The sequence below is a fragment of the Talpa europaea genome (assembly GCF_964194135.1).
Source record: "Talpa europaea genome assembly, chromosome: 8".
Classification (NCBI taxonomy): Eukaryota; Metazoa; Chordata; class Mammalia; order Eulipotyphla; family Talpidae; genus Talpa; species Talpa europaea.
This window is the reverse complement of record NC_140075.1, coordinates 21,670,639-21,697,826: the sequence shown is the minus strand read 5'-3', so window position 1 is coordinate 21,697,826 and position 27,188 is coordinate 21,670,639. Positions and strand designations below refer to the sequence as shown.

Below are 27,188 nucleotides of genomic sequence, written 5' to 3'. Positions count from 1 at the left end.
CTTTCATCGTGGAAGTTTGGTGTTCTTCTTGCTTCTTGTTTATCAATTTTCAGCTCCTTCTTCGCATTTGGGAAGTTCTCTTCAATTATCTCCTGGAATATTTTCTCTGTTCCTATATCTCTCTCCTCTCCTTCTGGAATTCCTATAACTCTTATATTTCCTTTCCTCATGGAGTCAGATAGTTCCCGAAGTCTTGCTTCGTTCTTTTTCCTTCGTGCTTCTCTTTCCTTTTCTGTTTTGGTTCTTTTTATTTCTGTGTCTTCAAGAGTACTTATTCGTTCTTCCATTTCATCTATTCTGCTTTCATTGCTTTTCCAGAGTTCTTTAGTTCCTCCATTAATTCTTTGATCTTTTGCATTTCTTTTACTTCCCTCTTTAGGGACTCAATTTCATTCTTCTGACCATTGTTTTCCCTCTTTAGGGACTCAATTTCCTTCTTCTGATCATTGTTTTCCTTTATGACTTCTGTCACTTTTTTAATCATGGCAATTTTAAATTCTCTTTCTGGAAGGCTCATTAGTTCTTCCAAGTTACTGTCGTTGCAATCTGGAGGGTGGTTTTCTTTTTGTGTTGTGCTTCTTTCCTGAGGAGTTGTTAGGTTGCATGTGGTTCTTCTACTCCCTACTGTCTGTTTTCTAATTTGTCATATGCATTGGGACACTGTGTTGCTCGGACTGGCCGGCATCTTTGGTGAACTTCTCCGCTCCCCTCTGGCTCCTCCAGGAACCATCCCTGGCTTCTGGGGGAGCTTTCTGCTGGCTTTAGGCAGTCTTTACTGAAGAAATGTCCCTGTTCTAAAATGGCGAAGCGGGACGCAGTCCCTTTACATCCGGTCTGAGGCACACTCTTCTGCGTGCCCGGTCTGCCCCGGACGTGGGTTCCCGCTCCCTCTGTGGGCTCAGACTGCTGGTCGGAAGGGGCCTGGCGTGGGCTAACTTCCCAGCTGGCTACTGGGTCCTCCAGAAGCCTTCTGCCCTTTTCAAGAAGTCTTTTCTTAAGAAATTTCCCTGTTCTATGGGGTGTTAGTGACTTTTTTTCTGGTCGCTAGGTGGCGCCAGAGATCTCTCCTATTGTCCTTGGGGGCCTGTTTTTCAACCCACCCCACCCCCATGGGACAGGGAACAGAGCGAGAATGGTAGGGTAAACCTCAACGGCTTTGGGGTGCTGTGTCTGCCTTGTGCCCCACCATCGTGGAGAACCCACGCCCTGAATTTCGTGCTCCGGGTCTCAGTTCCAAAGCCCTCAGGTCCAGGATGTGGGCTGTAGCCCAGTTCAGTGGCGTGGGAATGGCGCCTTTTGCACCCCGCTCCCGTGCCTGGGCGCCTGGTTCCTGCTTACTCAGTGAGGGACTTTCACCTCAGTGAGGGCCTCCGCGCGTCTCCCCGCAAGCCTAGGTCGCAGGTGCGGGGACCTGGGCAGCCACGATCCCGATCCACGTTTGCTTATCAAGCGCGCCAAGCACGCCGTTTTTCCGCGCAAGCTTACAGGCAGCCCGGGCTGTGTGCAGGTCTCCCGGGGTCTTTGTACTTCTCTAATGGCGCCCGGAGCCGATGGCTCACCGCCGCGGCAAATCCTGCAGGGTTCTCCACAGCTCCCGTTCTCGGGGTGTGGTGGCTGCAATAGTTCCTTTCCACTCACAGTCCCGCTTGCTGCGCAGTTTTGTTCTTGTTGGTCGTTTTAGTGTGTTTTTTTCCTCCTCTCTGTTGGTTGGAGAGTGCTGACTTTGTGGGTGGGGGAGGGGAGCAGGGTTCTGCGCTTTCCTCCCTTCTGGTCCTCTTTTATGGCCACTTTCTTCTTCGGGCAGTTTGCTAGAGTTGTCCGTTTATCTTCCGTGTCCCAGTTCTCACTGGGACCTGCTGCTTTTCCTCCCTATTAACTTTTTTTTTTTTTTTTAAAGATTTATTTATTTATTTATTTATACAAGCACTGGGTACAGTCAGAAGCGCGGAGGGTGAGAGAATTCACCAGAGCCAGAGCGGGGAACAGAACAGGCAGAAGGACTGAAGTACACTGCTGAGGGGAGCAGCGGGCGGCAGGAGAGGTCTGCGCGCCATGTGGGACCCTCCTCCAGTGGCCAGGGAGCAGCCGGGGATCGAACTGGCGCTGCAGAGGCTGTGGGCAGCTTCGCAACCAAGTACTCAACCACTGCGCCACTGGGGAGGCCCCTTATTAACTTTTTTTAATGGGAGATCTTACTCGCAGCGTCTCCTCGCTGCCATGTTGCTCCGCCCCTCCCCTGAATTTATCTTTTTTGATTGCTGAGTAATATTCCATTGTGTATATGTCACTTCTTCTTGATCCAGTTATCTATTTTTGGGCATTTGGGTTGTGAAACCTCCCTTTTTGGCAGTATTTCTTTTACTCTTCTGGGCCTCTCATGGTTCCAACAAATTTCAATAATGTTTGCTATTTCTTTAGAGAATGCCATTGAAACTTCAATAGGAATTGTACCAAATTGTATATCGCTTTGTGTAAAATGACCTTTCTAGTAATCTTCTTCTAATCCATGAGCCTTTCTAGCAATTAGTTCTTCTAATCCATGAGCAGTAAATAGCTTTCCATTTCTTCATTTCTTCTATTCCTTTTAATACCTTACAGTTTTTATTACACAGGTCTCTCACTTCTGTTAAGTTTATTCTTTGATATTTAATTTCTTTTGATGTGGTCACAAATGGATTATTTTTTCATTTCTTTCTTTTCTAGTTTTTTGTTTGCTTATAGAAATACATCTGATTTTTCTATATTGATTTGTAACCTGCCACTTTACTAATCTGATTAGGAGTCTTTAGGATTTTCTACATCTATTATCATGTTGTCTGCAAATAGTGAGAGCTTTACATCCTTTTCCTAATTTGGGTTTCTTTTCTGTCCTTCTCTTTCATAATTACTCTAGCTAGGATTTTCAGCATTATGTGAACAATAGTAGTAAAAGTTGACTTCTTGTCTTGTGTCTGATCATAGAGGAAAAGCTTTCAATATTTCACTATTTACTATGATACTCAGTGTGGATTTGTCATATATAGTCTTTATTATGTTTAGGTATGTTCCTTCTACCTCCTTATGTGAATTCTTTTTATCCTATGCTTTCTATAAATATGATCATTTTATTTTTATCTTTCCATTTTTGGACATGGTGAATTATATTGATTGATTTGCATGTGGTGAACCTGAAATAAATCCCATTTGAATATGGTATATGATCTTTTTAATATATTGTTGGATTTTGTTTGCTAAGATGCTATTGAGGATTTTTACATTTATATGAATTGTGGATATCTGTCTGTAGTTTCTTTCTGTGTGTCTGATTTTGGTATCAGAATGATATTGGCCTCATAAAATGTGTTTGGAAGCATTTCCTCTTCCTCAATTATTTGAAAGTATTTGAGAAGGATTAGTTCATCTCTGAAGGTCTGGTAGAATTCATCTGATCCTGGACTTTTGTATTTTGGGAAGCTTTTGACTACTTTTTCAATTTCCCTGCTTGTAATTGGTCTGTTTAGGTTTCCTATTTCTTCTTGATTCAATCTCAGAAGGTTTTATGCATCTAAGAATTTTCCGTCTCTTCTGTGTCTAAGTACTGTTGTTCCACTTTCATGAGGTACTTAGAATGGTCAAAATTATGCAGACAAAGTAGAATGGTGGCTGGGGAGTGAGGAAGGGGGTGGTTATTGTTCAATGGACATAGAGTTTAGTTTTATACAGTGAAAGTTGTTATTGTTATGGATAGTGGTGATGGTTGCACAACAGTGTCAATGTATTTAATACCACTGAACTGTACACCCAAAAGCATTTCAAGATGGTAACATTTTTAGAAGATGTATTTTTTTTATTTATGCATACAAGAACTATGGTGTAGGCCAGAGGTTGAGGGGGGCTGGGGGAGGTGGTGAGCGGATTCACCAGGTGTATCCTGGTGGGGAGCAGAACAGGCAGATCTACTGAAATACACTGCTGAGGGAAGCAGGTGGTGTGACAGGAGAGGTCTGCTGCACCATGTGGGTTTGCTCCCTAGCTGGGAATTAAACTTATCTGCAATGGCTGGTGATAGCTTGATAATGCCACCAGGGAGGCCCCCAAGATAGTAATATGTTATGTGAATTTACCATGCCAAAAAAAGACATAAAAATGTAGAGGAAGAAAGATACCTCTTATAAAGTATCTCATATACCTTGGATGGCAATAGACTCAAGCTTTGGAATCAAACTACTTGGATCCAAATTTTAACTCCATAATTAATTTCTGATTTTGAAGATACTTCTTCACTTCTAAAACTCAGTTTCTTTACCTATAATGTGGGGACAAATGATAGCCCCATTTTTATATAATTGTTTAGACTTTTTTAAAGAAAATATACATGAAGCATGTATACTGTATAAGGAACTGTACATTAGGTACTAAGGGTGGAACAGTGAATGAAATACTTTTGTCCTAATCATCGTAGAGTTTACATTTACCAGGTAAGAGAAGTAGTCATCATGCAGTTAACAGTGTAATTTCTATTGTGTTACATGCTACAAAGATGAAGTACAAGACACTAGAATATAAACAGAACCTAACCAAGTCAGGGAGGTCAAAAGAGGCCTCTTTGAAATAGGGAATAAGTGATTTAAGCTAAATCCCAAAGAATGATTAGCTAGGCAAAATGGGGAGACAAGGGAATGATTCAGACAGATAAGAGTAGCTCCCAAAAAAGCTCTAGCGAAAAAAAAGACCTTCTAGAATTCAGTGCATCAAAGGAAGTCTACTAAGGGTCGACCCTAGTGAGCAAGGGAGTCAATTTGGACACGTGAGCTAGCCTGGGGCAGGAGCATGCTGGACTTTGTAGGTCAGGTTAAAGTTTGTGACTAATCATAAATATAGTGCTATACTTTGCAGTGGTGTCAGGTATAATCAGTTGTGCATAGTAAAGTAGATTGGAGGGGGCAAATATGGATGGAAAGTGACTAAATAATCAGAGTAGTCTGGAGAGTTATGGTGACTTGCACTATTAATGTCGCTATTGAAATGGAGAGGTCAAGAAATAGTTAAGCAAAGCCACACACACAATTTCACAATACTGGTACCCATTAGGCATATTTGCAAATGGCATGGTTTGAGTTTCCAAGAAAGAATGAAAGCTATCTCTGCAAAGATATGCCCCAGTATGGGTTGTCTTAGGTGCCAGGAACATAGCAATGAATAAAACAGTGTGCTGCCCCCGTGGAGCTTATATTCTACTTGGGAGAAAGAAAAAATTATATAATATTTTAAGGGGTGACCATAGAAGAAAAGTAAAGTTTGAAGAAAAGTAAATTAGAAGAAAAGTAAAGTTGAGTGAACAGGAAAAGGAAAGTGAATCGGGGGGAGAAGAATGTTACTTTAAAAGGTAGTCTGGAAAAGCTTATGAACAAGGTGGCTTTTGAACAGCGACTTCGAGGAAGGTGAAAGGGAACGGGATGAGTCATGAAAATATCTGGGAGAAAAATATTTCAGTGAGAGGAAATAGCAGAGCAAAAGACAGCATGGAATATATAAATTTAAGGAGGTAATTGGGGCAGGAGACAGATCAGGAAGGGCCTTATTGATAGTTATGAGGACTTGGATTTTTGCTTTGCAGGAGCTAAGATACCAGGGAATGTTCTAAGCAGAAAAATGATATGATTCAGCTTTTACAACAAATTTCCAAGCATCTTGACCACTAAGGCATGCACTATAAAGTTTTCAGAAATTGTATTAGAATTTTGAATGCATAAAATAAATTTGGGATAGAATGTAATCTTTAATATCAACATAATATTGTTTTTGGAATTTAAAAAAGATAATGTCAAAAAACTACTGGCCATTCCTATGTAATTTCTTTTTATGCTTTCAAGCCAAATAAATCATCAGGGTGAATACCTTTCATGAGTTCTATTTTTAAGCATAATATATTATAAGAATAGCTGTTTTATAAAATCTGTGGCAAAAAAAGCTGTTGTATGTCTAATGACTGGTAGCTAAAGGAAATAAAATGCTGCCATCAATGTCAGTACCTCTGTCTGCTGCTAAAGCCCTTGCACAGTTTTTTGCCTTTGATTTTTTATACTCTGACATTGTCTTAACAGGAATTTTCTGAACAATCTCCTGTTGGTTCTCAGTAAGCTTAATTCATAATCAATCCATTTTGAACACCCTGTGTGTTTACCCAACTCCGGAATGTTAGAAATTAGTTAGCTTAGCTAGAATTACCACCAATTGCCAAATTAATTTTCTCTCTTACAGAATCACACTACAGAAAGATAGATTTATACCAATAATAAAAATATCTTTCTATATTGCAAAAATATGGCAAGTTTTTGAACCATTTTGGGGAATGGCAGTAGTAGGGAGAAAGGAGATGTGAACTTGTTTTGTTTCAAAAGTGATAACTTTTAACTATACTAAATTTTACTAAAGCACTATAAGTACTGTTTCTTCTGGGAGTAGGTTTAGAAAAGTGGCACAGTACCTATTTCAGCCCTGACAGTTTCATTATCTTCAGCAAAGTGTCTTTTTCTGACCATGATTTCCTCATATAGAAAATGAAAAAAAAAAATTATACTAAGGTTCTTTTTAGAATCTAAAACTGTATGAAGTATAATTTTAAGGAAGTCAAATAAATTTTGAGAAGAAGGTGGAATTTTGCAATAAGATTATATACTGGAAGTCATCTTGTAATCATTATAAAAGTAAGATAATGACCACACCTATATATTCTAAAGAAATCTACTGAAGAAATACCTTTCAACCATGGAAGAGCTATTGTGGTTTTAGATTTCTGCCTCCGGAGTGACAGATTCAGGAGAGCCAAACCTACATAGCTTCTCTTTTCCCCAGGCCAGGCATGGAACATGCCAGCAGGTGGTAGTTACAAGCCCTGTTGCATGCTGGGAAGGTAACCTTCCCCTGCACTCCACAGACTACCCACCCCAGAATGGAATGTGTTGCAGACTCCAGTAAGCCAGGTGTGCAGTAGACCAGGGCAGTGAGCAGGAGGCTGGGAAGATGCTTGCACAGCTCTCCTAAAGGACAAGTCCCTCAATTTGCAGTGTGCCCTTGGCCCAGGAACTGTGCCAGACAGAAGTTCAAATGCAAGTGTTGTTCTGTAATATGTGTCAGAACTCTAGGTGTGCATTTCATCTACTAAGTGTCCCAAAGAGTGAGCGACTAAGGAGGGTTTTTTTCCCCAAATTAAAAAAAATAATTTTTTTTTTTTTACCTCTGGCAAGTAACATTGACAGCAAACTAGACAAAAGACAATAGTGTTCTGAATAGAAGATCCTTCGCAGTATAGCTGCTTCCCCTTTTTCCTCGTTTGTTTGTTTGTTTGTTTGTTTGTTCATTTAGACATATAGATAAAAAAAGATATCCTAAAGGCACTGTGTGGCCTGTGACCAATTTTCACCTCCATCCACCAGAGCTTCTCCAGAATCCTCAGTAAAAGAGATGCCCAACAGGAGGAAGTAAGTGAGGGGTAAGAGAAAGCATATAGGCCTTAGAAGTCTGATAACCTTAGGTTCAAGTTCCAGCTCTTCCATTAAATAGCTGTGAAATTGGGCACATTGCTTGATATCTCTGAACTTTGATTTATTAATATGTAAGGATTAAATGTGATGGTATAAGGAAAATGCTTAAGCACTGAGCATAGTGGAAAAACCTAATAAACATTAGCTTTTATCTTTCTTTCTCCACTACCTCTTCCCAAATAAATGTGGTTCATAATTTAACCTTTTCTTAATAACTTAAGGAAGTTATTTTGGATTTAAACCGTTAAACTAATTTGTAGTAAATGATTTCAGAGGAAGTAAAAATGAGTCATTCTAACTAATAAAGATAAGGTGAGTCTCACGTTGCATGCCTTTTGCACTCTTACATCTGCCTTCTGTTGTGCCCCAGAACTGGTGTCACATCTTGCTACTGCCTGCCTATAAAATGGTCTGCACTTTTCTTTTCTATTTTTTTTTATGTTTTTCTGTAAACCAATAAGCCACAGGTTGTTACAGTTATGTGTAACCTCTGAGTCCATAGGGTCTGAATGACAGAGGACGATCATTCTGATGCTTTGACCATATATGTGGTGGAAAAAGAAGAAGAAAAGTAGTGTCTTTAAGAGATTTATTGAGTTATTTTTAAAAGGTGGCTAATTGGATACATAAGTTGCATTCTGTTTGGAGGCCCCACTAATATTATAGTAAATAGGTAAAGTCATATCCCTCAAGTCAAGAAAAATGGAAAGAATGGAAAACAAATTTTTTTTAATCTGTATAGCAGATGATTAAAAGATAAATACCTAACAGTTAAAATGTAAATAAATGGGAGGAAGAATGCCAGAAGAAAATTTGTCTCACTGGGGATAAAGCCCCTTGTTAATCTTAATACAAGATTAATCTAGCCTTCAGAACCCTAGAAGACTTTAAGAATTAGTTTTCAGGTAACTGAGAAAACAAGGGCACATTCGGGACTAGAAAAAAGGGGATTGGTTGAAGGTATAAATAAGAGGTAGTTACTGCCTTTTGTACATGCAGTCTACATAAACAGTGAAGAGACTGCCCACCCCTACCCTGGCAGAACATAGGACATTGACTAAAGTTAATTGGGACTTAGGGATACCAAGTATGGCCAAACAGAAATCAGACAAAAACAAAATGATTAAGTGAAACTCTGTTCCTTAAACAGTAAGACACTCAGTTCCCTTCTCCTATGAACCTCTGAGAAAATGGACAGGCCGTATTATACACTGCAGACTTGGAAGATGCAGGATTCCATTCCGGTGAAACTGAGTGTCGCAGGAAAACAGACCTACAAATTTAGACAGTTGACATTGCCTGATGGAAAAGATCTCTGGGTCTCAAAAAAGATCTCTTAGGGTCATCAAAAATTAACCCACCACACAGAGTATATGTCCAGATTTTGATATACTGGTTAATCTATCTGTATATTAGTCTTAAGTATGAACAGAAAGACCAAGATTACCATGTATCTGAGAAATATCTACACCTGAAATATAGGAAAAGAATTCAAAGGAAACAGGCCATGCAGAAAACAATAACAATTTTTTTTTCAAAAAATGTAACCTCATAGAGATGAGAAAATACTGCAGCCATGAAACAAAAATAAGATACCACAAAAAGAAAAACATACAGAGAGTCAAAAAGAGCTCCTGAAAATTAAAAATATAATTGATGAAATGGAAAACTCAATGAAAGGTCTGAAAAGTAATGTTAAGGAATCACCTAAAAATTAGGATAAAATACAAAGAGATGAAAAGCAAAAGCAAACTACATAAGAAAATTAGGGCCTTAATTCAAGGCCAAAATTCAACAGGGAAAATGAATGGGAGACCACGACATTAGCAAAGAAAGAATGGGGGGAAAAAATTTCCCAGAAACTAAATATATCACTTTCAGATTGAAAAGACTAGTAGAGTTTTTGCTTGCACACACACAAAAAATGTAAGATATTTACCAGGTAATCAGGGATAAGAAGTTCCTAAAAGTTTCCAGACAGAACAAAACACATTATTTACAAAAACATTAGGAATTACAGTAGACTGGACTTTCAAGAGCAATGCTTTGAGTGGAGACTGCGTTGGGGCAATCCTTCCAAATTCTGAATGAAAATGATTCCCGACCAAGAATTTTCTGTGTAGCTAAACTATCAATCTTGTGTAATAATGGAACAAAGGTATTATCAGACATCCAAGGTCTCAAAATTTGTCTTCCCATATCCCTTTGTTATAAAATTGTTGAAATATATCCTATAACAAAATGAATTACATTAGGAAGAAAGAAAAAGGAGACATGGAATCCAAAAAATTGGAGAATCTAACCCAGGAAGTTATAAAAGGAATTCTTCAGATGAAGATAAGTGGCAATCTCAAAATAAGAGATGTGTAGAAGTCTTAGAGAATAACCAGTTCAGATTAGAGGATGACGAGTTTCAGGAAGAATTCCTCATTGGAGGGGAGTGATGGGGAGAAGAGAAAAGAATCAACAGTCCCTGAGATGTTTGAATTTGAAATGTGTACAAGGAAAGTAAATATAATCACATTTTACTAAAGTACTTAGCTTTGAGTAATACTTCTATAGTCGCAATAGAAGCATCAGTGTTGTGCAGTCAGTAGTGCTGTGGACCAGGTGTTCTGATTCTCTCCTCTTCCAGATTTCTTGGTTCCTGTGTGGTTGAGATGGACTGTATGTGGCTGAACTGGACTATGATTAGTTCTGGCCAATAATTTGTGAACAGTCAAGAAATGGGCAGAAGAACTCAAAAGACATTTCTCCAAAGAGGAAATGCAAATGGCCAGTAGGCATATGAAAAAATGTTCAACATCCCTTATCATTAGGGAAATGCAAATCAAAACTACACTGAGATACCACCTTACACCAGTGAGAATGGCACGTATCAAAAAAACTAGCAACAACAAATGTTGGCCAGGATGCGGTGAAAAAGGAACTCTCCTACATTGCTGGTGGGAGTGCAAACTGGTCCAACCACTGTGGAAAGCTGTCTGGAGGCTCCTCAGTCTACTAAAAATGGAGCTACCATACGATCCTGCAATTCCACTCCTGGGGATCTACCCAAAGGACACAAAAACAGTGATTTGAAAGAACACCTGTAACCCTATGTTTATTACAGCACTATTTACAATAGGTAAAACCTGGAAACAACCCAAATGCCCAAAAATAGATGACTGGATCAAGAAATGTGGTATATATACACCATGGAATACTATTCAGCAATCAAAAAAGATAAACTCATGCCATTCGCAGCAAAGTGGATGGAGCTAGAAGGGATTATGCTCAGTGAAATAAGCCAGAAGGAAAAAGAAAAATAACGGATGGTTTCACTTATAACAGGAATATAGGGGAACCAAATAGGACATCAGTGTAAAAAAAAAATAATAATTACAGTACAAACCACAACAAAGCAAAAACAGACAATTGTAAACCAGAGACATCCTGCAGGGGAGGAGGAGGGAGAGGGGTGAGAGGGAGGGAGGGAGGAGCACAGGGGACTGAGGGGATGGTGCATGGGTGCCTTGGGGAAGGAAATTCTATGGGGACTCAACCTGAGGGGGTGGGGGGAAGCAAATACTGTCTTAAAAATGTAAAAAAAAATTAGATAAATGTTAAAATTTAAAAAATTAAATAATTTGTGAGCAAAACTGATATGTATCACTTTCAGATAACATACTTAATGTTTACACAAGACCTGATGGAGGTCTTTTTTCCTCTCTGCCACTGTAGCTATACTATCCTATATTTAAATTAATACTAATTAAAATTAAAAACTTAATTGTTAGGTCATGCTAACCAACTGTTCAATAGCCACATGTGGCTAGTGCAGCTGTCGGACAGTGTGGATTAAGTCATTTGTCTTCTTAGTTATTTTAGGCAGTGTTGTCTGAACGGGGTCTGCTTTGTCATCTGGGCTCCAGAGTAAGGTCAATAAGAATGCAGAAGAGAGCCCTAGAGCCTGAGATGGACTTGTCATTTGAATGAAAAATAAAACTTTGTTTGAAAAACAAAAACAAGCAATGTTTGACATCAAAACAGTGGTGCCCAGAAGGGAAGACTGGGTGAAGGAATAGGCAGAGGGTACCCGTTGGTGGTAGATGGTGACTAGACAATCGGGTGATATATACAGCTCATGAGGTGAGAAAATACACATCTGAAGCTTATGCAATGTTGTAAACTAATGTTGCCTCTGCCTCAAGAAAAGAAAAAGAAAAATCTGTGGAAAACTCAGACAGCACACAGGCAAAGGAGACAAGAGATGTGTGGTTTCTAAGCACAATCCAGTGTAGCCCACAAGTGCCTAAAAAAAGAAAAACCTATATTGCTTGAAATTCACGGAGGTTTTTGACAAATATTTCACTGCAGTATAACCTAAGTCATCCTGACTTACATAGAAATCCTGGGTTCACACTCCACTCCTGATACCACTTTCTGGGATAGCCCAGGTTATGCTGCTCACAATCTGGATAGTTTTTGTGACTATTTGATAGCTAATACAGTGTTCCAAAGGAAACTTTCATCATTTGATTGGAGCACACACTGCAGAAAGACCTGCTATAATTACTTTGGCTGAGAAATGGTTCAATGGTCAGAAATAACTTATGGTGAGCAGTCATAAGGCTATTCCCAGAAAAGAGACTTTCATGGAAAGTAAGTCAACCAAAAAAAAAAAGGAATATTGCTTTTGCGTATAAAATTCCTCCTTTAGAATTCAAGCTCCCTATCTTTTGATGTAAATGGTGTAGACAAAGAGTGAGATTGAGGCAGGGGCTGGTGGCTAAACCAAGTAAGTGCATTTGTGAAGTATAATTATTTACCAACTATGTCCCCAGACATCATTGTGGTGCTACAAGACAGGCAGATACAGAAACAAAGTTTCGGAAATGTGAAATTATTGCTCAAAATCATGTGCTCTGCTAGAGAAGCAACTGGCATCTAAATACGGTGCCATCTTATCCCCAGCCCGGACCCCCCACCAAGTCCCAAATCCAGGTCAGTCCTTCCCACCGTTAGCTTATTCCTTGCCACTTTCTTCATAATGAGGCTTCAGAAGGCAGTCCACCTCTCCCTGAGAAGAGTGTAGTTTCATGCAGCAGGCCAAGGCACAGTTTCCAGACTGGTGATTTCATATCTAGCCATTGTACTTGCCATTCTCTGTGCGAGAGGATGTACTACTACATAATGGTTGGCGTCATCATAGCAGTTATAGTAGCAGATAGCTCTTCTGTGGGACTTGCCAATGTGTCAGACATTGTTCTAGGAGCTTACACATGCTGATTTATTAGAGTCTATTATTTCCTCATTTCACAAGTGCCATTATCTTTCATAAATGAAGAAACTAAAGCTTGGAAGTAGTAACCTGCTTAAGGTCACCCAGCTAGTACAGACAAAATCCACAGTTGCACCCAGGAACTGATTGCAGACCCAATACTTGAACATTCAGAAAGCCACTTTAGAATTTCAGAATTATTTATAATTCCAGAAATGTGTCATATCATCTCTGCCCCTTTTTGGTGGTTTTATTGAAAGACAATTACTGTGGTGTTTTTTTCATCTAGGTTTATGTTCCAGATGAAAATAATGCTATTTTAGGAAGAAATACAAATAAGCAAGTGTTTGAAGGCTTGACAACTGGACTTCTCAAAGTCAGTGCTGTGGTTTTTGGCTGCTTGATTGCCAATCAACCAGATGGAAACAGCCGGCCAGCTACACCAAAAATATCAACACAGGAAATGAAAAACAAGTCCTCACAAGGTGATGCTTTTAACAGTCGTATTCAGGACCTCATCAGGTAAAGTAGAGATTTCTTGAAACTGTTTTCTTTGCTTAAAAAATTATTATATTAAAATCATTTAAACCTCAGGACCCATGTAATGGTGATGGTTCTCACAGCACATTTTCAAATTCCTGATAGAAAATATACCACATTTTGTAGAGAGAAGGAAGATCCTCTTAAGGAGACGCGGTATAGTTAATCTGAATATTTAGATATTTGATTTTTAGAATATGTTGTATCCAAGTTGTTATAATGTTCTTGCTATTGACTCTTCCAACTCAAGGAATGTTTGTGAATTTTCCTATCTCAGGTCATCTCTGGTTATAAATTTGGTTCAGATTTAAAGCAATAATAATAGCTACCATCCATGGAGCAGCCATTATGTGTAAAGCAGTGAGAAAGAAGCGTTGCAGCACTGTCGAGTGTAGGGTCTCTAATTCTGACTTTGTAGATGAGGAGATTGCTCAGAGAGGTTAAGTGTTTTGCCCAAGGTTAGGTAGTAAATAAATTAAGAAGTGGGTAGGGGAGTTGAGACTGGAACTCAGGCCCAGCTAAATTCCCAGCCACCTGCGTGCTTTCCACTGCACAGATGTCATAATTTCTGACACCTGTTCAAGGTCAGCCCTGCTTCCTTCTAGGTCAGCTTTTCTCCAGGGAAATTTATTCCTGTTTGGATATCAGAACTTTTTTTCCTTCATGAATCTCGAATCAGATAGGACATTTAATTTCCCAACAAGATTCCATCTGGTATTAATCAGTCACCTGCCCTGCCATCAGCAGCTCCTCTGCGCTCTGCACTGATGCCTGACTTCTACAATCCATGCAGTTTGTTCCTATCTGAAGCTTCTGGTAGGTTAATAGGAGAAAGAAAAGGCCTTGTTCTGCATTTGCTTCTTTTCTCAGTTCATAAATTTCACTCGGTTTCATGTAGCGCTTTCCTGGGAGCAGTTGTTTCATTCAGTATCTTTCTTACCCTTGATTACTTTGTTCACTTATCCCTTCCATCTGCCTGCCCTCTCTCCCCAAGCATATTTATTGCCCAAGAGTACTAGGCCCTTTGGGTCCACAGCCATTTATCTTACAGCACTTGACTTTTACCCTCCCTGGCCTTTCTCTTAGTTACTTGATCTCATTCAATTTCCCTATATCCTTTGGTCACTGTGGAACCTTGTCCTTTCTGCTGATGAATGCTCCTGCCCTGCATTGTCCCCTGGGCTGTCGTGGGATGCAGCACACTGAGTTCTTATCATCCAGACAACTTAGCCACATGCCTCAGCTCTGATGAGGCAGAAGACCCGGCCAGATGCTTCGGTGCAATTCCAGTGGCCATTCCAGGAGAATGTATCTACATTTTCATATAAATTATTATAGTTGCCAGATTCTCCCTAAAAGAGGAAGGTATTGAGGAAAACAAGTGAAAATCTGCCAAAGCAAATAACTCATATAACTTAAAAAGAATGATGGACAATTACAGTACTTCAAAACAAACCTCTTTCTCTGACTTGAAATGCGTTACCTGAGTGTTGCTTTCTTAGAGATTATGCATTGTTAGTTGGCTTGGTGAGGCCCTTAAGTAGACGCAGAAACCATCTCTCAAATCTGATGACCCACACCCTTGAGGTAGACCTGGAACAGGCCACCACCCTGACTTTGTCTCTTCCTTTTCCTCATCTGGCAGAGGAGAGGTGGAAGTTTTCTGACAGAGATGAGATCATGACAGCACTTACTATCTTACATGATTCAGCCAAGTTTCTAGATCTAAAGGATTCTCAGAAATATTTACCAGAGTAAAGTGTGATCATCTGTGCTCACTTTGTGCCAGACACACACAGGTCGTGGGACACAAAAACAAAAATAAAAACACCTACTACAGAATATCCAAATAGCATCATTTGGCTATCAAACGTCAGAATTTTTTCTATAAAATGAAAAGATTGGCAGTCACAGTGTTTAGCATAGTTCTAGGAAAGCAACATGGTTTATAGGATAGCAGTAAACAAGCTAAAATGCCTATTTGAAATTTGTTCGGGAAATGGGCCAACTCTGAAGAGACAGTTCTGTTTTTCATCTTTATTGGTATAGTTGGCATATAACATTGTGTATATTTAAGGTGTACAATGTGATGATTTGATATCCATATTATAAAGTGATTACACAATATTATAAAGTGATTACACAATAAGGTTATTAACACTACCATCACCTCACATATACCTCGTGTGTGGTGACACGTTAAAGAGCTACTCTCTTAACAGTTTCCAAGTATACAGTACAGGACTGTTGACTATAGAGTCACCATTCCTTATATCACAACCCCAGAACTTATTAGTACCCTTTGACATCTCCTTCTCATCACCCGCCTCCCTCCAGCCCTCCACTCCAGCCCAATTCTGTTCTCGTCTATTCCAAGTTTGACTTTTTCAGATTCCACATATAAATAAATTCCTGTAATAATTGTCTAATTTCCTTCACTCAATATAATGCCCTCCAGGATCATCCATATTATTACAAACAGCAGGATTTCCGTCCCTCTGATGTCTGAAGAGTACTGTTGTGTGTGTGTGGATATATGTATATGCACATATGTATGCATACAAATATATACACACCCTACTTTTATTATATCCACTCACCCGCTGGTGAACACCTGAGTTGTTCCCTTGTCTTGGCTTTTAAAATGCTGCAGTGGACATGAGAGTACAGCTGTCTCTTCGAAATAGTGACTGATTTCCTTCAGACATATACCCAAAATAAATTGATGGTTCATATGGTAGGTTTATTAATTGTTTTTAATTTCTATAGTTTTCAATAGTGGCAACACCAGTCTACATTCCCACGAAGAGGGTAGAGGAGCGCCCCTCTTACGACATAGTTGTTATTTACCATCTTTTTGATAACTTCAGTGATGTGTGAGAGTAGTATCTCATTTTGGCTTGGATTTGCATTTCCCTTATGATTACTACTGTTGAGCACCTCTTTGTGTACCTGTGGCCATTTTTATGTGTTTAAGAAAAATATCTATTTGGGTCCTATGTCTGCCTTTTTAACTGGATTTTGCTAATTTAGCTCTTTGCTATTGCGTTTTAAAGGTTCAGTGTATATTTTCAATATTAATCCCTGATTAGGTATGTACTTTAAAGATACATTCTCCCATTCTGTTGGTTACCCTTGTCATTTTTTTTTTATGATTTATTTATTTATTTATACAAGCACTGAGTACAGTCAGAAGCGCAGGAGGGTGAGAGAATTCACCAGAGCCAGAGTGGGGGAGCAGAACAGGCAGAAGAACCGAGGTACACTGCTGAGGGGAGCAGCGGGCACAGTAGGAGAGGACTGTGCACCATGTGGCCAGGGATCAAACCTGCGCTGCAGAAGCTGCGGGCAGCTTCACAGCCCAGCACTCAACCGCTGCGCCACAGGGGAGGCCCTACCCTCTTCATTTTGCTGGTGGTTGCTTTTGTTGTGCAAAAACCTTTTAATTTGACCTGGTCTACTTGCTTGTGTTTTTGGTTACTATCCAAAAAACTATTGCCAAAACCAATCATGGAGTTATTTCCCTAAGTTATCTTTTGCAAGTGAGTATTCAGTTTTCTAAGCACCACTTATTAATGAGACTATCCTTTCCCCGTTGAATATCTTCATTCCCTTGTTAAATATTAGTTGACATGTATGGATGGGTTCTGTACTCTTGATTCTGTTCCATTTATGTGTCTGTTTTTATGCCAGTACCATACTGTTTTGATTACTATATCTTTGTAATAGTTTGAAATAAGTTTGAAACTGTTACACATGTTACACAGTTTGAAATAACATGTGATGCTCCAGCTTTCTTTTTTTCACAAGATTGCTTTGACTATTAGTGATCTTTTACTGTAATATAATTCTTTTTATCATGTCCAATTAGAAATTGATCTTTGTCTCTCAAAACAGGGAAATCAAACTATTTAACCAAGAGGCAAATAGATAAATCCAGGAGACTGATACAAGCCTTCTGGAAATCAATCAAAAATTATCAAGCATAGGCATATGTTCAAGAAGTTATCAAGCTGTATTCTAGCCTACTATTTTTCTGACAAACAGACCATTGCCACCTACCTAGGTATCAGGATATACCACAGGCACATCAGGCTCCAGAAGTTTAAAACTGAATGCATAATCTTTCTACCCAAAAAAGCTCCTTTTTGTGTGTCCTCTGTCCTTATCAGTGGCACCATTACTCAATTCAGTTATTTAATCCATCAGTTGATCATTGTCAAATAAAGTCTCCTCACAGACCTCACAATTGAATCTTTAGCAGATATTGATTCTGCCTTATAGACCTCTCTCAGTTTATCAGCTTCATTTAATTGATGGTACTATAAGTTGTTCAGACTTTCTTGCAATAGCAGGAAGCCACCCTATCCCTCTTTCCCTTTTCAAAATAACCTTTTTCCTAATTATAAAAGTGGTATGTGCCCAATGAGAAGTAACTTAGAAAACAGAACACCCTGGATATTTTTTAAAACAAAAATTTTCTTAATCCCACTACCCAAAGAAAATCACTGGGTTCGTTATGGTTTTGGTTTTGGTGCACATATACGTGGTTATTTTCTAAAAATATTGTAATATGTATGCATATCTTTGCCACATGATTTTTTAATTCATTTTTCCAAATCAATAGAAACTTGAAAATTAATATTTGGTGGCTTTCCAAGTATATGGCATTGATTGCTTTCATTGTATGGCAATGATTTGCTTCAAGTAATCTGCTATTACAGATAGTTTTATTTTAGTTTTTTACTATTACAGATAACTGTGGAGAACATATTTGTACACTTACCTATCCCTGCAACTGATTATTTTCTTTGAATAAATGTTGAAAGTAGAATTTCTGAGTCAAAGTTAACCATGAAAGGCTTTGGGTGGGGGCGTGTGCAAAATGTCACAGTTGGTGGGTCTCACCATGTGCTTACTCCTGCCATTGCAGGACACAGCTCAGGCTCAAGGTTCAGCAACAACAGGGTTTATTTACAAAGAAGAGAGAAGTTAGGAAAGAGAAAAATGTTAGCAGAGGCAGAAGCAGTAGGAATGGTTTAAAGGTTGAGTCACGAAGTTCTCAGGTCAGGAAGAGCTCGAAGGTCTCAAAGGTTGAAGGTGACAAAGGTCTCAAAGTTCTCGGCAGAATTGGCACCACAGCAACAACCATCAAAGGCCAGGCCGGGCAGCACTGGACACCAGACCAGACGGCACCAAAGGCACCAGCACCAGCGGGTGGTGCCGGGTGTGTCAGAGGCAGGGGCCAGTGTTATAGCTCTCAGAGATGCTGGCTTAAAGCCTACAGCAACTGACTCCTTTACGAACACCCAGCATGGGACCTATGGTGTCTTTCAGCAGGCAGCGTCAGAGTTGAGTCTCTGAGTTCAGATCTGTGAAGGCATGGTCCCAGAGTTTAGGGTTCAGTGTTGCAGCTCAGTGAAGGTCTTCCAGGTGAATCCGACTGCCTCTCCGGCTCTCTCCTTTTCAAACCCTCTTCCACACTCTACACAAGCCAGTTAGAGCCTGGCTTCAGTACTCTCCAGGGGGCCCACCTTTTCAACCTAGTTGGTCCTTTTAGTTGATTGGTGTCCATGGGAGCTCCCATCATACTGGGAGGTTTATGATCCTTTACTATCCTCTGTCTGCATAACTGGCACAGGAAGTGTTGGGGGAGCAGCACCAGTTAGACTTTGTAACTGAACACTAGGAATCCAAGTAGGGGTAGAGCGCCAAACCCAGCTGTTTGATTGGTGCTGGTTAAGCTGCAATCAAATCGGTCCATTCTTAAGCCCATTTCCAATATCCTGGAGCCTGATATAAAAGGGGAAAAGCCCTGCCGCTGTCCAGACTGGACTAGCATTGAAGTCAGGGCAAGCTCCTGGGCTGGCAGGTTCCAGGGAACCACAACTGTAGCTCATCAGGGCCTCATCAGGGCTAGAAGAAAACGGCACCTGTGCTCTTCAGTGGGGTGCGCTTTAATAATTTATGGAGCCCTGCCTCGAAAAAGTTTATATTAAGGGTCTTACTTCATATTGCCAAATTTGCCTACATAAAAATGTTGTACCCGCAACCTAGACAGTATTGGTTATCATCATTCTTTTTGAGTCTTAGCCAAACTAAAAGGTGAAAATAATATTTCATTTTTATATTAACGATGATTTTTTTAAGTGTTCCCTGGCCATTTTTACTATTTTGTGAGTTGCCCATTTTTCTTTTGGAGTTATGAACTTTTTTCAGTTGTAAAAACTCCATATTTAAGAACATTAGGCACATGCACAGAGAGACTACCATGTTAAGAAGCAGCCAGAGGGCAGCTATCCAGAAACCAGAAAGAGATGCCTCTGAGGAATCTAACCCTGCTGACCTTGATCTGGCCTTCTATCCTCCAGAACTTTGCTAAGATGTGAGAGAGATATGCTAAAATACAATAGTATAGTAACCGTGCTGTACTATTACATGGAAGGCAAACGCTCCAGGTGATGCTCCTGGTTGTCAAAAGCAGTATTGATTTGATTCTCTGTAGTAATCCTCTATTTACAAGATCTGTGGAACTGGTTATGTCATAGAACAGATGATGACATAAGTTGTTCCTTACTTCAGTCCCCTCACAAGAAGACCAACTAGCAGAGTTATCTATAAAGAAGATACCCATTGTGAACAATGTCAGTTATAATCCCAAACATACATTCCTGAATACCATAATCCCTAATGTTGAAATTGGGGCAAAATTCCCAAAGTCTGAAATCCCCAAAATCACAGTCCCAAGTGTAGAAATCCTGAAACCTGAGAAGAGGTGAAAAAAAACAGATAGAAAATACTAGAACTCTCTCCTGCCAAATTAGTCGGTTGTGTATGACCTCTGCTCCTTTCCACATAATGTTTTGCTTGTCTTCAAGAATTCCCTTCATTAGAGAAAAAATACAATCTGACAACCTCAGCAAACTTCTGGCCCAAAGACACTTGCTGATATAGAGGTTCCTCCAGTGTTACAAAACACATTACGTGGGAACTATTTTTTGGTCAGTGATATAACTGTCAAACAAGTCAAAGACTTCGTATACTCACCACCAAATCCAGCATAGAAAAACTAATAGATGTTGCAATTTGAATAATGGCTCACACTTTCAAAACTGTCCCCATTGTTTTCTATAAGCTATATGTAATTCATGTGCCTTTTGGATCCAAAAATTCTAGAACTCTTCTGCTCATCTAAGTATTAATGACTGGAAAAGGTGAAGCATTTTATAAATATTATTTGAAGAGTTAGTGAACTTTGTAGAAAAAAAGGGATTTCAATTGAACCTCCAAACCATAATGACCAATTTGTAATTAGGTAAACTCAAGGTTTCTAAAGGCAGCTTTCAAGGTGTTACCAATAAGGTTTACTTTCTCCAATTTAACCCACTGTGGCAGGAAATTCAGATGAGTGGACTGACCATAATCCCCTATGGGATTCTGGCAACAATGAAAACTTTCATTTAAAAATAAATCAAGGGCCTCCCCGGTGGCGCAACGGTTGAACGCTGGGTTGTGAAGCTGCCCACGGCCTCTGCGGCGCCGGTTCGATCCCAGGCTGCTCCCCGGCCACCGGAGGAGGGTCCCACATGGCGCGCAGACCTCTCCTGCCGCCCGCTGCTCCCCTCAGCAGTGTACTTCGGTCCTTCTGCCTGCTCTGCTCCCCGCTCTGGCTCTGGTGAATTCTTTCACCCTCCCGCGCTTCTGACTGTACCCAGTGCATGTATAAACAAACAAACAAACAAACGAACAAACAAACAAATAAATAAATAACATGCCTCTATAAAAAAAAAAAAAATTAAAAAAAAAAATAAAAAAAATAAAAATAAATCAAAAAAAAATTTATATTAAGGGTCTTAATTCATAAAAATAAAAATAAATCATGATGAGATTCCAGTAGCTTTAATAACTTAAACTTGAATTTGCCTGAAGAAATCAGTGAAGTTCCTGACACATTCAAAAATAAGTATATGTGCACAGTAGGATAGAAAGACAAATAGACAAACAGCATGGCTGTATTACTCCCACCACTTCCATGGTCTGTAATTGAGTACGTGCAGAACAGACCACCACATCCCCAGAACAACACAGAAGCCTGGCATTGAAGATGGAAAGTGTAATAAGGAAATGCTCTTGTAGATGCCTGTCAAACCATAGCGGAGTTTCAAAAAGAGCAGCATCACGTCAAAGATGAATGTGAAAATGTACTCATGGAGAGCCACATCTTAAAGGGGGGAGAAGCAGCAAAACTTTAAAATGCAGTTAATGGTCATGAAATATGGCCACCTCTTATGGACTACCTCCGTGCAAATTGCCCATCCCTGTAATACGCTTTTTCCTATGTCATTTTTCTTTTTAGTTTTTCTTTTATTTGTTCTTCTTTAAGTTTGTCTTTTTTTTTTTTTTTACTAATTTCAATTGTAGTGATTTATTTTTTACAATTTACTATGCTATGTATTTTACCTCAGGATCATTTCCAATAGTGGAGGTATAAATTATATAAAGACTTTTGGAGAGTTGTAATTCATTTTATGCACTTTTGCAAATTTGAATCCATAAAAGTGCATAATCACAGTGTTGACTTTGTGTGTAAGCATACTCTGTGTTTATAAAAACATTGACAGTTCCTCAGTAAGAGATTACATCTGCATTTGTGAAAGATAAAATTTCTCTTGATATGTGTTTTATTGCATTAAGTGACTTATGAAGTGTTGTCATATTTTTATACTTTCTCAAATAAATCCCCCTTTAAAAAATGTAAGTAAATATCTTGTAAAGAATTTTATTTTTTTTTAATTTTTTTTATTTTTTTTAAATAATAAATTTTATTTTTATATTCCCCATACAATTGCAACCCCCCCCCATTTTGACCCCAATCCCTCCCCTCCCACCCCTCACCCCCCAAAAAGTGTCTCTGGTTCATAGTTGTTTGTTGATTTTGATTTTCACTTTCTTATAGTTATTCATTTTCCTGGTCCCTTATTTAAGTTTTCTAGATTCCTGCTATGAGTGAGACCATCAGTATTTTTCTTTTTCTTTCTGACTTATTTCGCTGAGCATGATCCCTTCCAGCGCCATCCATGTCTTGTAAAGAATTTTAAACAGAATTTTAAACTTCAGGTATTTTGATTTTTGGAATTTCAGCATTTAAGATTGTATTTTGGGATTATAACCCAAATCTCAATGTGAAAATCTCAGAATTCAGGGGTGTGTGAGATTGAAGCACCACATTTGGACCTCAGAGACTAAGAAGGAGCACATTAGAAGTGTGAAAGGAGCAGCTGCATTCTGACCTCACAGCCCCTCCCCCAGGCCAGCACAGTGCTGCACTGAGAGGTGCTCCCTCATCCCTATGGTTTCTCAAATGGGAAGAGCCCAGTGTGGACATCCAGCTCCACTGGCATTGCAGGAGACCCGCTTGAGAAACACTTAATGGGGATTTCTGTAGGAATCTGCAGGGCTCAACCACTGGTGATCAAATAGAAAGGCAGAAAGGAAGGCAGGGATGGCGGCATCAGCGCTCAGATCTTTGTAAAATGGGTCCCTGATGCAGTGGTACCCAAGTAGAAAAGCCTCGCAGCTGTTCTGCCCATCTGCATAGTAAAGCCCATAGCCCTGTCTGGCCCAGAATTTCAGTTGGCAATTCTGCCTCATTTGGGTTTTTAGTCACTGGGCCATCTGGTCATAAATCCTGTCCTTTGCCCCACCCAGGCAGAGAAGCAAATATTCACAATCCTGCCCAACTATTCAGTGTAACTTCCAGTACTAACTACCAGGAAATCTAATCAGAGAACCCAGGCAGCTACAAAGCCCGTCCTACAGCCCTGCTTAGGCAGGGCCAGCAGCCCTACCTGACTGTTGCTCATAGCCTGTCACCCTGCATAGCCAGGAAAACTGAAATAGAAACCCTGGGCAGCTCCAGAGCATAACTATTAGCCCCATCTCAAAAAGGAGCATGGCTTCTAGTCCTAGCCAACTCTTGGGTACAAGTGGAGGCCGTTTCCAATCAAAGAACCCAGGCAGCTACCTTGCCCAAAGCAGAGCACAGCCAGCAGGCAACCTGATTGTGAAGCCCAACCTATGGCCCTCTCCAATGGAGTCTTCCAAATATCGGGGTGGGGCGTGGACTGTCACCCAAGAATGCTATCTGTTCCTTCAGTGATGAAGGAGAAATAAAGACTTTCCCAAACAAACAAAAGCTGAAGAAGTTCATCATCACTAGACTTACCTTACAGGAAATGCTAAAGGGCTTTCAAGCTGAAACAAACAGTTGATAAGTGACATCACAAAAGACATTTGGAAAAGTAATACTCACTGATAATATAATATGTAATCAAAATCAGATTCTCTACTACTGTAGTGGAGGTACATAATTCACTTACAACTCTGTAAGTTAAAGATCAGATGCATTAAAAATAACCGTAGCTATAGTAATTTGTTACTGAAAGCAAACTATTAAAAAGATGCAAATTGTGACATCAGTAACCTGAAGTGGGAGAACAGGTAAAAGTATAGAGTTCCTTTATGCTATCAAAGCTGTTACCAACTTAAAATAGGATGTTATAAATTTATTTTAGCCAGACGTTAACCACAAAGGAAAATATGTAGTAGACACATAAAAGATTAATGTGTCAAAGCATACTGCCACAAAAAAATTTATCAAATCAAGAAGGAAAACAGTAGGAAGAAGCAAAGAACAGGAGAGCTACAAAACTGTGTAAAAAAGCAATTAACAAAGTAGCAATAGTTAGTTCCTACCTATCAATTATTACTTTAAATGTAAGTTAATTCTCCAGTCAAAAGACATAGAGAGACAGCTCAAAAATTGTGCTGCTGACAAGAGACTCACTCTAATTTTAAGGATAGGCATAGACTGAGAATGAAGATATTTGGAAAATTTGCTTCCAAAAAATGTTGCCCTGAAGAAAGCAGAAGTAGATATATTTATATCCAATAAACTAGATTTTTAAGCTAGATGATAAATAGGTCAATCAACAAAGTTCTCACAATGGTAAACAGTTAAGCACCCAACATCAGAGAACCCAAAGAACATACTAGCAGAAAAAAAGAGAAATAAACAGCAATACAGTGATAGTTGGGAACTTTTAAGATCTCACCACAAAAAAAAAAAAAAAACCCATAGGGATATATCTTCAAAACCACAATGAGATCCCCCTCACACCTGTCAGAATGGCTGTGTCACAAAATGAGATTAAAAAATGTCAATATTCCACTCCCAGGGATCTACCCAAAGGACACAAAAACAGTGATTCAGAAGAACACCTGTACCCCTATGTTTATTCCAGCACTATTTACAATAGGTAAAACCTGGAAACAACCCAAATGCCCAAAAATAGATGACTGGATCAAGAAGATGTGGTATATATACACAATGGAATACTATTTGGCCTTCAAAAAAGATAAACTAATGTCATTCACAGCAACATGGATGGTGCTAGAAAGAATTATGCTCAGTGAATAGCCAGAAGGAGTAAGAAAAATATCAGATGGTTTCACTTATAGCAGGAATATAAGGGAACCAGATAAGATATCAGTGTAAAAAAAAAAAATAGTAACAACAGTACAAAGCACAACAAAGCAAAAACAGACCATTATAAATCAGAGACATCCTGCAGGGGAGAAGGAGAGAGAGGGATCAGAGGGAGGAAGGAGGAGCACAGGGGACTGAGGTGATGGTGCACGGGTGCATTGGGGAAGGAAATTCTATGGGGACTGCACCTGAGGGGGTGGGGGAAGCAAATATTGTGAAAAAAATAAAAAATAAAAATGTTGGGCCTCCCCGGTGGCGCAGCGATTGAGCGCTGGGTTGCGAAGCTGCCGGCGACCTCTGCAGCGCCGGTTCGATCCCCGGCTGCTCCCTGGCCACCGGAGGAGGGTCCCACATGGCGCGCAGACCTCTCCTGCCGCCTGCTGCTCCCCTCAGCAGTGTACTTCGGTCCTTCTGCCTGCTCTGCTCCCCGCTCTGGCTCTGGTGAACTCTCTCACCCTCCCGCGCTTCTGACTGTACCCAGTGCATGTATAAACAAACGAACAAACAAATAAATAAATAAATAAAACATGCCTTTCGTGTATAAAAAATATGTTGTCAAGGATGGGAGGGAAAATGTTGTGCACTTTTAGTGGGAATGTTCATTCATACAACCACTATGAAAAACAGTATGTGCCTCGAAAAATAAAAAATAGAATTAATATAAAATTATTCAGTTCCACTTCTGGATGTGTATCCAATGGAAATAAAATCACTAACTCAAAAAGGTATCGGTACGCCCATTTTAATTTTGTCATTTATAGTAACCAAGACTTGGAAACAACTAATATGTTCTTTATATTAGTTGTTTCCAAGTCCACCTATGACAGATGAATGTATAAAGAAAATGTGTGTGTGTGTCTGTATTGCTAGAAAGCAATTGAAATTTGGCAAACATTTATAAATTGTACACAACTAGCTTATTTCCCACAAATATCACAAATGGTTTGTAATGGTGAATATTGAAAACTAGCAAAAATTCCAGAAATATTTCACTGTATATTGTAATTCAGCCATTAAAAAGTGATGTTTATGTATGTAATCAGACCTCTAGAATCTATAGTATTTTACAGGAAATACATAGTTCAAAAAATATATTAAATGACACCACACAGATATAATCAGCAAAATTTAGATTGAGAAAAACTGTGTAAGGCTTTGCAAGGGAAAACAAAAAGAGTTGTAGAGATAGAAAAACACGAAAGGAAACATCAAACCGTGGTTATCATTGGTGAAATTATGGACAATTTTTATGCTGCCTCTTCTTTTTTTCTGTACTATATGTTAAATAAATTACCGTAATGAGCCTTTATTACTTTACTAATAAGAAAAAATAATTTTCTGCTTTCTATGGTTAGAGCCCTTTTAGAATCATAAGTCAAGATAACTTAAGACAAAAAAAAAAAGGATGGTAAAATGGCTTATGTCAGTGGAAAAGTCAGAGTTTGGAGCCAGATGCTAAGGCTCTAGTTATCCCCTGTGGCTTTATCTCTTTTCTCAGTTCTGCTTTCTCTGCTTGACTTCATTTTATAAACGTATGTTCTCCATGTAACCGGGAAGCCCCAACTCACCCCTTTTAGTTTAGATTTCCCCAGTGGAGAGAGATTCTTCCTAGGGTCATATATTAATCCCATAGACGATACTGGTTAGTAGTGAGGTCATTTACCCATTCCTGGAACTCTGTGACAGCCAAAATAATGAACACTCTTGATTCTCCTGAGGCATGTTGCTCCTGCCTTCAGTGGGGTGGGGGAAGGGGGAAGAGGCTCTATATTAAACAAACCAGCCAGCACCCCAGGAATAGGAGAATAGAATGTGCTGGGCAGTCAAACACCAAAGCTGTCACTGAGGCCTCCCTTCGGGGATCTTTGGGGTAATTGATTGAGATGATTAATATAAAAACATTTTCTAAATTGAAAAGTTCTGTGGCAATATAAGTAGATTTTAAAGGTCTAATTCTATTAAGTCAGTTTATAGTAAGACTTATTATATGCATGTGTATGTCCCTCAGTTTCCTTCATTGTAAGAGAATAGGTCTGGTGGCCAACATTTCATACTTCCCAATTTTAAAATGGTAATAGATGCTCGGTAGCTCAGGATACATCTTCTGGTGTATCGTGCACCTTTTAGGTATTAACCTTGTAAGAAGCTCCAAATATGAATTATTCATCAGATTTTCCTTCCTTTTACAAAAAGATGTACTGGTAAATGACTAGTGATACGGATTCTAATCCACTGAGGAGCAAAAGTATCAATTCCTTAGCATATAATACTCAAAGTTTACGTGTTTGATTTTCAGAGCTGGTGTATTTTGTAT

At 39.3% G+C, this 27,188-nt stretch overlaps 1 protein-coding gene across 2 annotated transcripts in view; it reads left to right on the top strand.

Annotated features, from left to right (window-relative positions):
* Positions 1 to 27,188, top strand: part of SCAPER (S-phase cyclin A associated protein in the ER) — a gene marked incomplete at both ends in the record, with an annotated part of 375,287 nt that overhangs the window by 297,264 nt on the left and 50,835 nt on the right. For both annotated transcript variants that reach the window (XM_084239451.1, XM_084239450.1), the window contains one exon: positions 13,076 to 13,308. In XM_084239451.1, the coding sequence (XP_084095577.1) occupies positions 13,076 to 13,308 (233 nt within the window). The remainder of the gene's footprint in view (positions 1 to 13,075; positions 13,309 to 27,188) is intronic.